Source organism: Lithobates pipiens, unplaced genomic scaffold (genome assembly GCF_037356315.1).
Source record: "Lithobates pipiens isolate NorthernLeopardFrog02 unplaced genomic scaffold, aLitPip1_a1.2 Scaffold_35, whole genome shotgun sequence".
NCBI classification, from domain to species: domain Eukaryota; kingdom Metazoa; phylum Chordata; class Amphibia; order Anura; family Ranidae; genus Lithobates; species Lithobates pipiens.
In genome coordinates, this window is record NW_027507811.1 from 21,968,962 (window position 1) to 21,983,735 (window position 14,774).

At 41.9% G+C, this 14,774-nt stretch overlaps 1 protein-coding gene across 13 annotated transcripts in view; it reads left to right on the plus strand.

The window, feature by feature from the left end:
- Positions 1–14,774, plus strand: part of LOC143956163 (uncharacterized) — a 309,704-nt gene that overhangs the window by 41,135 nt on the left and 253,795 nt on the right. For 2 of the 13 annotated variants that reach the window (XM_077466272.1, XM_077466273.1), the window contains exons 1-11: positions 7,288–7,425; positions 8,277–8,396; positions 8,742–8,876; positions 9,008–9,086; positions 9,199–9,494; positions 9,591–9,803; positions 10,190–10,331; positions 11,319–11,494; positions 12,120–12,216; positions 13,180–13,539; positions 13,978–14,153. The exons of 8 other annotated variants lie outside the window; for them this stretch is intronic. In XM_077466272.1, coding sequence (XP_077322398.1) covers positions 8,292–8,396; positions 8,742–8,876; positions 9,008–9,086; positions 9,199–9,494; positions 9,591–9,803; positions 10,190–10,331; positions 11,319–11,494; positions 12,120–12,216; positions 13,180–13,539; positions 13,978–14,153 — 1,779 coding nt within the window. In that variant the 5' untranslated portion in view covers positions 7,288–7,425; positions 8,277–8,291. Of the gene's footprint in view, positions 1–7,287; positions 7,426–8,276; positions 8,397–8,741; positions 8,877–9,007; positions 9,087–9,198; positions 9,495–9,590; positions 9,804–10,189; positions 10,332–11,318; positions 11,495–12,119; positions 12,217–13,179; positions 13,540–13,977; positions 14,154–14,774 lie in introns of those variants that run through there. 3 more of the 13 variants (XM_077466271.1, XM_077466274.1, XM_077466278.1) reach the window with 3 other exon arrangements.

Here is a 14,774-nt window from a genome sequence, read left to right on the forward strand (position 1 = left end):
TTAGCCCTGAAAGAATGGAGATATCTCCTTGAAGGTACCACTGTGCCCGTTCTTATTCTTACTGACCATAAGAATCTTACATTCTTGTCTGAGGCTAAGCGACTCTCTCCCAGAAGGGCGCGATGGGCTCTTTTCTTGTCGAGCTTTAATTACATTGTCTCATTCTTACCCGATACTAAGAATGTAGGGGCTGATGCCTTGTCACGACAGTTTTCCTCCACTTCCAAGTCGGAGTCGGTTCCGGTTCCTATGATTCCTCCTGATCGTATCTTAGCTACGGTTTGCACCAGTCTTACTTCTCCTTTGGGTGAAAAAATTATTGCTGCTCAGGTCCATGCTCCTCCTGATAAACCTTGTGACCCCTGCTTTGTCCCAGAGAGTCTCCGTACTGCAGTGCTCCAGACTTATCATTCTCCCAAGGCAGCTGGCCATCCTGGGAAGAATCAACTCATTTGGGCCATCTCCCAACAATTCTGGTGACCTAGTCTACGGGCTGATGTTACTGCTTTCGTAGCTGCCTGTCCCGTGTGTGCTCAGAGTAAGACTCCACGACACCTTCCAGTGGGCCTCCTACAACCCATACCCAGTGGAGAGAGGCCCTGGACTCACCTGTCTATGAATTTCATTGTGGAATTGCCCAACTCCCAAGGCAACACTGTTATCCTTATGGTGGTTGACCGGTTCTCAAAGATGTGTCATTGTATTCCACTTAAGAAGTTGCCCACCTCTAAGGAACTGGCTTCCATTTTTGCTCGGGAGATCTTTCGCTTACATGGGCTACCCAAGGTGATTGTCTCGGACAGGGGCAGTCAGTTTGTCTCCCGGTTCTGGTGAGCCTTTTGTGCACAGTTGGGAATCCAGCTTGCATTCTCTTCTGCGTATCACCCGCAGTCCAATGGGGCTGCAGAACGAGCCAATCAGTCCTTGGAGCAATTCCTACGTTGCTATGTTTCTGACCATCATAACAACTGGTCTGACCTATTACCTTGGGCAGAGTTTGCTCACAACAGTGCCTTGAATTCTGCCTCCCGATTGTCTCCATTTATGGCGAATTATGGTTTCCAGCCTTCCGTGTTGCCTGACTCGTTTGTTCTGCAGAGTATTCCTGCATTAGAGGAGCATCTCCGTGATCTTCGTTCCACTTGGGTACAAGTCCAGGAGGCTTTGCGTCATGCTAATGATAGGTACAGACTCCATGCTGACCGCAGACGCCAGCCTGCGCCTTCCTACCAGGTTGGGGATAGGGTCTGGCTGTCATCGAGCAACCTCCGGCTTCGTGTTCCCTCACTGAAGTTTGCACCTCGGTTTATTGGGCCTTTCTGTATCCTTCGCAGGATTAACCCAGTAGCTTACGCGTTGGAACTTCCTCCTAGTATGCGCATCTCAAATGTTTTTCATGTCTCCTTATTGAAACCGTTGGTCTGTAACCGATTTACCCTCTCGGTGCCACGTCCTCACCCTATTCAGGTTGAGAACCATGAGGAGTATAATAATAATACATTTTATTTATAATGCACTTTCCATCAAAAGACCTCAAAGTGCTACATAATTACAATAAAAACAAACAAACCGCTTAATTTACAAAACATTTGCTAAAAAGAAAAGTCTTCAACCCCTTTTTAAAATTTTCAGTAGACTGAGAAACCCTCAGACTATCAGGCAAAGCATTCCACAGACGTGGGGCAGCAGCACAAAAGGCCCTATCTCCCATGGTTTTCAACCTAGTTTTTGGAACCTCTAAACAATTCAAATTAGTTGAGCGAAGGGAACGCGGTAGATTTTGCAATCTAAGAAGTTCCTTAAGATAAGGTGGAGCTTGTCCATGTATGCATTGATGGACAAGAAGAGAGACCTTATACTCAATCCTTGTAGAGACCGGCAGCCAATGAAGAGATTTTAAAATTGGAGTGATATGCTCATGCTTCCGCACTCTCATTAGGATCCTCGCTGCAGAGTTTTGAACATATTGCAACCTCTGCATGCTCTTTCTCGGAATCCCAATGAGAAGTGCGTTGCAATAATCCAGCCTGGAGGAGACAAAGGCGTGAATCAACCTTTCAGCATCGAAAAAAGAAAGGAGGTATGAGGTACAATCCATTGTTGACTCCCGTAGGTTCCGTGGGCGCATACAGTACCAGGTGCATTGGAAGGGGTACGGTCCAGAGGAACGCTCCTGGGTTTCATCCTCTGATGTACATGCCCCTGTCCTCCTCCGCGAGTTCCATAGACTGTTTCCCCTCAAGCCCGGTGGCCCTCTGAGGGAGAGGGGTCATTGAGGGGGGGGGTACTGTCAGGGCTGGCTTAGCCCTTCCTCCTCTGGGCCGGCCGCTCAGCTGTCGGCTAATTGCCAGCTCTCTTTTCTATCCACAGTTACCAGCTGTTCCCGATGATGCTCGTCTGACCTGCCTATTTAAAGCCTTCCAGCTCATTTCTCCATTGCCTTCACGTTGGTCACATCACAAGGAACCATCTCCTGCTGTTTGTTTCAAGACTGGCTTGCTGACATCCCTCCTGGCTTCTTATCCTGCTTTCCTTGGATCCCTGACTTCTGGACTGGCTGATTACCCGATCTGGTTTATGAACTTTGGACTGGCTGACTACCCGATCTGGCTACTGGACTCTGGCTATGCTTGACTATGCTTTTTTCTATTTACCTTTTTATTTTTATTATTAATAAACAAGTGTGATTTGATTGTACTTCTGTCTCAGTCTATTTCATGGTTCCTGACAAGTATTCAACATTATGGGCCATATGGGGATCTTTTTAGAATGAGCATTTACACCTCCCTGAGTGGTTATCTCCATTCTAATCCCCAACTTACCTAGTAAGTCTCCCCCCAAAAGGTTGACATGGCAGTTTGGTATTATCCTGAAACTGTTGTGCAAAAACACTGATCCGCATGCTACATTTACTACTGAGAGGGGAGGGGTTTTCAAAGTTTTGAGTATCCCATTAATTCCCATTGAAGGCTCTGAGGGTACTATGAGGCTACTATGAGTAGCTCCTGAATCGAGCAGGAAAGGGGTTAACTTTCCTTGGACATGCAGAGTCACTATGGGACTTTCTGACCTATCTTCCTGTTGCTGCTGTACTTGCAGAACTTGTTGTTGCTGTTGTTGTTGCTGCTGAACGGGAGCTGGGGCTGGAGCTCGTCTCTGGCTGACATCATGATGACCAGCTAACAGATCTATATCTTCTTTTGTGAGACTGGGATAGATTGTTTGTGTATGGTGGAAGGCTAAATGGAAGTGGAGGGGCAGTTGGGTCTGGTCTCTTTATCTGCCTCTTCCTTGTGCTTTCTCCCATAACCTCCTAATGTAAACATTTGTTGGTTTTCTTTTGTTTCTTATTATCCGTCTGAAACCAATACGGGGCATATTTTAACCAGTTCTCCCCTCCCTGTCTCATAAAGTCATGTCCCATTGTGGGCCCCCAGATTACAAGGGAAACACCTTTTTATCTCCTAAACATAATCTTTTTACCATATCCATATGGAACTTATCATCACCATCCAACTATGCATAGCTTCAGTCCACCCTGATAAATCTGATACCCAGGGGGCTATGAACTCACAATCCGTACCACAAACCCTAGCTACATAAGCTTTACATGTTTCCCCAGGGTTGGGAGGAGGGGGAGGAACTTCTTTACCATGTTTTTAACCCATATTGATGGCACTTAGGGGGTATTCCCAATGACCACAAGCGTAAGCAGCAGGTTTACCACTTACCATCACACTAATGTATCATAATGCATCATAAATTGTAGATACCGTATTTATCGGCGTATAACACGCACCCCAAGTTTAGGAGGGAATTTTGTGGAAAAAACTTTTAGGAGGGAAATTTAAGGAAAAAAAAACTTACATTTAAATGCCCATCAATGCAGCATTATCAGTGTCCATCTGAAGCCTCGTCAGCGTCATTTGCAGCCTTGTCATGCAGCCTGTCCTCATTGCAGCCTTGTCATGCAGCCTGTCCTCATTGCAGCCTTGTCATGCAGCTTGTCCGTCTTAGTGCATTGTCCGCTTATGTTTTTAAAAATGGCGCCGCCGAGATGTCCCGTGTATCTCGGCGGCACCCGGAAGTTCTTGGCGGCTTTCGGCTGCTCTCGGACCTTTTTGGCGGCTTTCGGCCGCTCTCTGAACTTCTCGGCGCCTTTCAGCCACTCTCGGAACTTCTCGGCGGCTTTCAACCGCTCTCGTATCTTCTCGGCGGCTTTCGGCCGCTCTCGTATCTTCTCGGCGGCTTTCGGCCGCTCTCGGACCTCGGCAGCTTTCGGCCGCTCTCGGAAGGTCCAAGAGCGGCCGAAAGCCGCCGAGAAGGTCAGAGAGCGGCCGAAAGCCGCGAGAAGTTCCGAGAGCGTCCGAAAGCCGCGAGAAGGGCTCTGGGAGGCTTTCAGCTGCCCAGAGCCCAAAAAATTGTGCTGAAATCGCGGAGCATCGGTGTATAACACGTACCCGCGATTTCCCCTGATTTTAAGGGGAAAAAAGTGTGTGTTATACGCCGATAAATACGGTAGTTATTTTTAGCCAGGTTTCCCTGAGACCTAGATGGTTACTTCAAGGGTTCCCATTTGTTGAAAAGGTTGAGAAGGGCTGTTCCAGAAGATTGATGACCAAAACTGAATTGCATTGTCAAAAGGTGAGGGTTACCAGTGCTTTGTAATAGACATGTAAGTTTCTTTTGATAAAAAATTTGGACGAAATTTTAATGATGTATCCGAATCTCTGAATCACAATAGTAACGAATTTCAATGAATCCAAAATAAATTCTAACAAAACAATCCATGTGTTTTATGTTGCATTAACATTTTTCATCATTATAAAAAAATGCACTACATATGAAATGGAAACATATAGTGCAATAAATACAGTAAGGCATATAATATATATGATTCCTACTTATTGTGGTTGGGTTGATTGAAGGCGGATCCATCAGAATCTCCAAATCATAACATAATGAATTCATCCGAAATTTATTTTGTTCCATTCATTATGTTATAATTTGGAGAGTCTGATGGATCCACCTCCATCCAACCCAAACAGAGTCCATAAGTAATCTCCTGAAATAGCAAATTAATATGTTAAATTATAGCCCATCTTCCGAAATAATTTCCAAAATACAAAATGATTTGGAACAACAAATATACGAGGCGATTTCTGAAAAAGAATCATTCTAACATAACGAATAGGACAGAAGGAAATGTTTAGCTTAATGAAGGAATCCAAAATGAAACTAGACAAATTTTTCAGTCATGCACATCTCTACTTTGTAAAGGGATAGAATGATTAATTTATCTCTGGAATGTATTTATCTCTGGAAGCCTTGATATGAAGCACACATTGCATATGATGGCCCCCAATAGATGGGCCAGCATAAAGCGTAATTAGACACTCCCAGAAGAGGAGGGGGCTATGACGTCCAAGCAGGAATGCGCCAGGGAATCCACTCTTCCTGGAGTGGTCAAATTTTCTAGCAAACTCAGAGGCACATTGCAAGTGATTAAACAGCATTTTATGGAAAGAAAAATAAGCAATTAACATACCTAATTTTCTGTGCTTTTACCTTCATTTTTTAAAGATGGTTACATGATCAGTTTTTTTTAACACTGTAGTGTTATCTTATAATATTCACATAATGACCAGAGATAGGACTCCCCATTTAACCACTTCAGCCCCGGAAGGTTTTTCCAGTCCATTTTTTTGCGATATGGTACAATGTTATTTTAACTAAGAAATGCGTGGTCGTGTGATGCTGTACACAAATAAAATGTCCTTTTTTTGGCCACAATTAGAGCTTTCTTTTGATGGTATTTGATCACCTCTGCGGCTTTTATTTTTTGCACTATAAGCAAAAAGAGACCGAAATTTTGAAAAAAAACAAAACAATATTTTTACTTTCTGGTATAAAACATATTCAATAAAAACATGTAAAAAAACGTATATTTCTTCATCAATTTATACCAGTACAACGCCAAAAAGCTTCTAATTCATTCCCTGGTCATCTCTCGCCTCGACTACTGCAACTCCCTCCTCATTGGCTTACCATTACATAAGCTATCTGCCCTTCAGTCCATCTTGAATGCTGCTGCCAGGCTCATCAACCTTACTAACCACTCAGTGTTTGCTTCCCCTCTCTGCCAGTCCCTCCACTGGCTGCCATTTACCCAACAAATTAAATTCAAAATACTGAAAACATATTACAAAGCCATCCACAACTCAGCACCCAGCTACATCACTAACCTGGTCTCAAAACGCCAACCTACTCGTTCTCTTCATTCCTCTGAAGACCACCTGCTCTCTAGTTCCCTCATCACCTCCTCCTAATGCCGCTTCTCCCGAGCCTCTCCCACATAAGGAACTCCCTACCCCAATCTGTCTGACAATCCCAGACTTTGTCCAATTTTAGACGATCCCTGAAAACCCTCCTCTTCAGAGAAGCCTATCCTGCCCCCACCTAACAACTGTACTTTTATTTTCTCCATCACCACATTCCCCATATTACCTTTTGTATCACTTGACCCTCCCTCCTATATTGTAAGCTCTACGAGCAGGGCCCTCTGATTCCTCCTGTGCTGAATTGTGTTGTAACTGTACTGTCTGCCCCCATGTTGTACAGCGCTGCTCAAACTGTTGGCGCTATATAAATCCTGTATAATATTAATATTGAGTGAACCAAAAAGACAATTCATGGAGGAACACAGACACAGGAAGAGCATCGTCGTACAGACACATGAAGTGATGCCCCTGTAACTACATATTCCGCGACCCATCACAGTTTGTTATGGAAGTGATGTTCCGTCGCCGCCATCTTGCTACACCCCACACTCGTCCACAGGATACACTAAGAAGCAGACATGTTGTTACACCCACCAGAGTTTTGCATTTTAGACATATTTATAACAGTAAAGTGAGTTTCTATAGTGAAATACAGTACTTAGAACTTCGTCTGACTGCTTAGATGTTGAATTTTAAAAGCAGCGAACTTCTGTCAGATTAGCAAATCTGTGAGATGAGCAGGGTTGCCGCTGCTTTTAAAATTCAAGACCTAAGTTGTCAAACTGAGTTGTAAGTCCTGTATTTCACTATATAAACTCACTTTACTGTTATAAATACGTGTAAAATGCAAAACTCTGGTGGGTGTAACAAGATGTCCGCTTTCTTCCTTCTTAGTGTATCCTTACAGTGGATGCGTGTGGGGTGTAGCATGATGGCGACGACGGAACGTCACTTCCGTGGCAAACTGTGATGGTTCCCCGAATATGCCATTACACCGTATATATGTCGTTACACCACAAAGAGGGAGGAGGTTAAGTTGGGTGCAGACAGGAAGTGATGTAGGGTACTAAGAAGGAAGTTCCGGGTGAGAGATGAGTCAGGAGGAAGCAGAGAGGAGACGTTACCGGAACTGACAGCAGAGGAGGTAATAAGATATTATTTTATATTTACACCCAGTAATCCCCCCCCCCCCCCGTCACGTCCGTTCGCTTCCTCCATAGTCACTGTGACGTCTTTTATCTCCAACAGAACCAGATACACACACATATAGATCCATCATATTATGATCTGTACATAGGGTTGCCACCTCATCCCTTTAAAACCGAACGCATATTAATTACACGGGTTCTGCGGCCAATTAAGGTGGTAATTAACTCAGTTGGTGCCTTATCTGCATTCAATTAACCTCAGAACCCATGTAATTATTATGTGTTCGGGTTTAAAGGGATGAGGTAGCAACCCTATTTGTACACAAATTAAACCTAGAGAACCATATACAGTGTAGTCATCTGTACAGAGGTATAATATCTCCATAATCAAGAACGTCTCACTAACTAAACAACAATAAAAAAAAATATTTTTTTTTTAAATATATAAAGTATTAAAACAAAAATCTGAAAGACATCCGAACACACATGCACACACACATTCCAGAAAGAAGAACCATTTACCCCTTATTGTGAAATATATATATTATATATTTTATATGTGTGTGTGTGTGTGTGTGTGTGTGTATGTATAAGGTATAGGCACACAGACACTAGAGAAAGAAGACTCATTTTAGGGTCTTCATTGAGGTTTATCTCCGAAGCCATAAGCTGTGAAGGTTTTTGATCTGTTACAATTTTGGGTATCTTAGTATTTTTTTGGATGCTGAATCTATTTGGTATTTATTAAAATTACACATTTCTTATCCTCCCTCACTTTTGGACGGAGGGTTTAAAATGAATCTCTGCTTGTCTATGAGTTATAATGACCATAATTATCTATCCATAGAGGTCAGAGTCCCAAATGGATCCCACAATCACATCAATGAGCATGGAGGAGAACCTAAGTCGCATGGCTGAGAAGATATTGGACTTCACCCTGGAGATCATCTACCTGCTGACCGGAGAGGTGAGGAGGATTCTGGGAGGTCACACGACATCACCTTTATCTCTATTAATAAAAAACAGACCTGACCGGAGAGGTGAGGAGGATTCTGGGAGGTCACATGACATCACTCTTATCTCTATTAATAAAACGCAGACCTGACCAGAGAGGTGAGGAGGATTCTGGGAGGTCACATGACATCACTCATATCTCTATTAATAAAACGCAGACCTGACCAGAGAGGTGAGGAGGATTCTGGGAGGTCACATGACATCACTCTTATCTCTATTAATAAAACACAGACTTGACCGGAGAGGTGAGGAGGATTCTGGGAGGTCACATGACATTATTGTTGCTCTTTCAATGCAGAGTTTTCCTCCTTTGAATTCTGATGACCATCTAACCATCACCATGCCTTCAACTCATTCCCTGAAACCCAATAGAAACAATGAGAACAAGATTCTAGAAGTCATCAACAAGATCATTGATCTGCTGACATTAGAGGTGAGCGGTGTCGGGAATTCTGGGACATTATCCAGTAACAGACAAGGGATGTGTCTGGATGGTGACTGTATCATTGTGTGTGTCAGGTTCCTATAAGGTATCAGGATGTCACTGTCTATTTCTCCATGTAGGAGTGGGAGTATTTAAAAAGACACAAGGATCTCTGCAAGGACGCCATGATGGAGAATAAGCCGCCCCACACATCACCGGGTAAGAAGAGACTTTATTGTAAAGGAGAGAGCAGTACGGAGGGTCCACCTAGATCCCCCATCATCTGATAAACACATAGAAACAATGTATTCAGTGTGTGTGTTTCCTACAGATGGATCCAGTAATGGGAACCCACCAGAGAGATGTCCCCGCCCTCCGTATTCCCGGGATTCCACACAGGAAGATCACACCATCCCCCACCATCATCAGGTAGATAGATCCAGTAATGGGAAACCACCAGAGAGATGTCTCCGTCCTCCGAATTCCCGGGATTTCACGCAGGAAGATCACACCATCCCCCACCATCATCAGGTAGATAGATCCAGTAATGGGAAACCACCAGAGAGATGTCTCCGTCCTCCGAATTCTCGGGATTCCACGCAGGAAGATCACACCATCTCACATAAGGTTAGGTAGAAAAATAATAAATAATAGCTGATACTTACACTTTGACCTATTCATTAATTATAGTAGTAGAGCTAATCAATTTTTTTTAATAATCAGAGTATAAACCAGAGTGATTGTAGTGTTAAAAAAGGGATAAAAGAGGAGGATGAGGTTGGTGTGATGGAGAAGTTTTTAGAAGGACACAAAGACCCCTTCAAGAACATCATGATGGAGCCATCTGGTGACACAAACCCACCAGAGAGATGTCCCCGTCCTCTGTACTCCTGGGATTCCACAAAGGAAGATCACACCATCCCTCACCATCCTCAGGTAGGTGGACTGGGTGTATAGGACACAGAGGTGATTCTGAACTTAGTGAGATGACATTCTTCTATGCAGTCGCTTGTCTTAAGGTTTATTTTTACATCTGAAGTGCAGTATTTGCTCTCCTCTTCATCCCCATATGCAGTTCCGTCTTGGAGCATTCATCATTTATTGCTCTTTTTTTTTTACATCATGGGTCCTCTTCCTCCAACGGTTGAGCATGTGTTGAATGACATGGCGCTGTTCTTTGCTCCTTTGTGTCTAGGCTGAGGTTATGATGCGCCCCCAGGGGATGAGTCCGTGGCCCACCGGGCTCACAGGAAATGGGTAGGTGATCAATTCTGATACAGGCAAGGCAGTACCATTTTCTTTTCTATTATTTTGGGGTTTAGGGTGAAGAACGGATTAATATAAAAGTTGAGGTTAAAGAGGAAGAAGTACAGATGGATGTGGGGGGTGATCAGCCATCCACAGAGGAGGTTGGGATGAATATGAAAAGTGAACAGGAGGACTTTTCTCCACCTCTCAACACCGGTAAGTGACAGACACTATGGAAGAAACAGGTCACAGTCTCAATTTACTTCTGAGTATAAGGATTGTATTTTTTTCTGATTCATGCTGGGATGGTTGAGGTAATTTTTAGCAAATTAACTCTAATCAAATGCTCTACATAAATATGTTTGGTCCATTGTGATTGATAAATAGTATTTTTGTACTCACCATAAAATTATTTTCTTGGAGTCTATCTATACTATCATGTCATACCTAAAATAGAAATGAATCACCATGCCAGAAGTGTAGTCAACCTAGCAGCCTTCTCTTGTCAATCACCCTTTCCTGTTCTTCACAAGGACATATCATGTTAGGAGAAGACATTGTACACCATATGAAAAGTCCATCTCCATTCCTCAATATAACGTCATGTTACCAACATATGAGGAGGAGATACTGTACACCATATGAAAGGTCCATCTCCATTCCTCACTATGATGTCATGTTCCCAACAAATGAGATGGAGATACTGTACACCATATGAAAGGTCCATCTCCATTCCTTAATATAACGTCATGTTCTCAACAAATGAGGAGGAGATACTGTACATCATATGAAAGGTCCATCTCCATTACTCAATATAACGTCATGTTCCCAACAAATGAGGAGGAGATACTGTACACCATATGAAAGGTCCATCTCCATTCCTCAATATAACGTCATGTTCCCAACAAATGAGGAGGAGATACTGTACACCATATGAAAGGTCCATCTCCATTCCTCAATATAACGTCATGTTTATACAAATCGATGTGGCAAAAGATCCACCTCCGTTAATCTCTGTAGCAGTCATTGATGCACAAAATTATTTTACCTATTGTGTCATAATTGTTTTGAATCCTTTAACTGGTTTGTTTTCATATTTTTATGTTACAATTGTACCCCGTTCCATGCCAGAACTCTAGACCAAAACAGATGACTCGTTTTACTGACCTTTTTATATTTATTTTAAAAATTGTTTCCTGACAGATGGATGTGATGTCAGGAATTCCTCGGAGAGACGTCTTCTATTATCTCCTGATTGTAACTCAGAAGATAATGTCATCCCACAGGATCCTACAGGAGGAAATCCAAATACACCAAATATACATCACAGACCTTCCTGTCCGGAGACATCAATGGATCCCTCTGATCAATCGCATATTGTGAGTGCAGATGTCCATTTAAGATCTCACACTGTCCCCATGTGCTCGCATGCAGAAGCAAATGCATACGTAAACCCCGCCCACATATGAAAATGGTGTTGAAACCACACATGTGAGGTGTCGCCATGAACATTAGCGTGAGAGCAATAATTCTAGCCCTAGACCTCCTCTGTAACTCAAAACATGTAACTAGTAAAAAATTTGAAAGCGTCGCCTATGGGGATTTTTAAGTACTAAAGTTTGCCACCATTCCACAAGCGTGTGAAATTTTGAAGCGTGACATGTCAGGTATCTATTTACTCAGCGCAACTTCATCTTTCACATTATGCAAAAAAAATTGGGCTAACTTTACTGTTTGTTTTTTTTTTAAAAGCATGAACTTTTTTTTCCAAAAAAACACGTTTGAAAAATTGCTGCGTAAATACCGTGCGAGATAACAAGTTGCAATGACTGCCATTGTATTCTCTAGGGTCTTTGCTAAAAAAAAACATATATATATAATGTTTGGGTGTTCTATGTAATTTTCTAATAAAAAAAATTATGAATTTTACATGTAGAAGAGAAATGTCAGAATTGGCCTGGTGGGCAACTGGTTAAACAGAAATGTACTCTTCTTTCACACCAGAAAATTCACACGGGTGACCATCATTATTCATGTCCAGAGTGCGGAAAATCCTTCTCTAAGAAAGGGGACCTAGACGAACACAAGAGAATTCACACAGGTGAGCATCTGTATTCATGATCAGAGGAAATCATCTCCATTCCTCAATATAACGTCATGTTCCCAACAAATGAGCAGAAGATACTGTACACCATATGAAAGGTCCATCTCCATTCCTCAATATAATGTCATGTTCCCAACAAATGAGGTGGAGATACTGTACACCATATGAAAGGTCCATCTCCATTCCTCAATATAATGTCATGTTCCCAACAAATGAGGAGGAGATACTGTACACCATATGAAAGGTCCATCTCCATTCTTCGATATAACGTCATGTTCCCAACAAATGAGGAGATACTGTACACCATATGAAAGGTCCATCTCCATTCCTCAATATAATGTCATGTTCCCAACAAATGAGGTGGAGATACTGTACACCATATGAAAGGTCCATCTCCATTCCTCAATATAACGTCATGTTCTCAACAAATGAGGAGGAGATACTGTACACCATATGAAAGGTCCATCTCCATTCCTCAATATAACGTCATGTTCCCAACAAATGAGGAGGAGATACTGTACACCATATGAAAGGTCCATCTCCATTCCTCACTATAACATCATGTTCCCAACAAATGAGGAGGAGATACTGTACACCATATGAAAGGTCCATCTCCATTCCTCAATATAACGTCATGTTCCCAACAAATGAGGAGGAGATACTGTACTCCATATGAAAGGTCCATCTCCATTCCTCAATATGACGTCATGTTTATACAAATCGATGTGGCAAAAGATCCACCTCCATTAATCTCCGTAGCAGTCATTGATGCACAAAATAATTTTACCTATTGTGTCATAGTTGTTTTGAATCCTTTAACTTATTTGTTTTCATATTTTTATGTTAAAATTGTACCCAGTTCCATGCCAGAACTCTGTGAAACTGTTGACTTCTAGACCAAAACACGTGACTCTTTTTACTGACCTTTTTATATTTATTTTAAAAATTGTTTCCTAACAGATGGATGTGATGTCAGGAATTCCTCGGAGAGACGTCTTCTATTATCTGCTGATTGTAAGTCAGAAGATAATGTCATCACACAGGATCCTCCAGGAGGAAATCAAAATACACAAAATATACATCACAGACCTTCCTGTCCGGAGACATCAATGGATCCCTCTGATCAATCGCATATTGTGAGTGCAGATGTCAATTTAAGATCTCACACTGCAGATAAATCAACAGATCCATCTAATCCCGAGGAAACTTCTTTACCACTTGAAGGAATTCACGGATACGAGAAACTATTCTCATGTTCAGAGTGTGGGAAATGTTTCAATAAGAAAGGGAACCTAGACAAACACAAGAGAATTCACACAGGTGAGCATCCGTATTCATGATCAGAGTGCAGGAAATCATCTCCATTCCTCAATATAACGTCATGTTCCCAACAAATGAGGAGGAGATACTGTACACCATATGAAAGATCCATCTCCATTCCTCAATATAACGTCATGTTCCCAACAAATGAGGAGGAGATACTGTACACCATATGAAAGGTCCATCTCCATTCCTCAATATAACGTCATGTTTATACAAATCGATGTGGCAAAAGATCCACCTCCGTTAATCTCTGTAGCATTGATGCACAAAATTATTTTACCTATTGTGTCATAATTGTTTTGAATCCTTTAACTGGTTTGTTTTCATAGTTTTATGTTACAATTGTACCCCGTTCCATGCCAGAACTCTAGACCAAAACAGATGACTCGTTTTACTGACCTTTTTATATTTATTTAAAAAATTGTTTCCCGACAGGTGGATGTGATGTCAGGAATTCCTCGGAGAGACGTCTTCTATTATCTGCTGATTGTAACTCAGAAGATAATGTCATCACACAGGATCCTACAGAAGGAAATCTAAATACACCAAATATATATCACAGACCTTCCTGTCCGGAGACATCAATGGATCCCTCTGATCAATCGCATATTGTGAGTGCAGATGTCAATTTAAGATCTCACACTGTCCCCATGTGCTCGCATGCAGAAGCAAATGCATACGTAAACCCCGCCCACATATGAAAACGGCGTTGAAACCACACATGTGAGGTGTCGCCATGAACATTAGCGTGAGAGCAATAATTCTAGCCCTAGACCTCCTCTGTAACTCAAAACATGTAACTAGTAAAAAATTTGAAAGCGTCGCCTATGGGGATTTTTAAGTACTAAAGTTTGCCACCATTCCACAACCGTGTGAAATTTTGAAGCGTGACATGTCAGGTATCTATTTACTCAGCGCAACTTCATCTTTCACATTATGCAAAAAAATTGGGCTAACTTTACTGTTTTTTTGTTTTTTTTAAAGCATGAAAGTTTTTTTTCCAAAAAAAACGCATTTGAAAAATTGCTGCGTAAATACCGTGCGAGATAACAAGTTGCAATGACTGCCATTGTATTCTCTAGGGTCTTTGCTAAAAAAAAAACATATATATATATATATATATATATATATATATATATAATGTTTGGGTGTTCTATGTAATTTTCTAATAAAAAAATTATGAATTTTACATGTAGAAGAGAAATGTCAGAATTGGCCTGGTTGGCAACTGG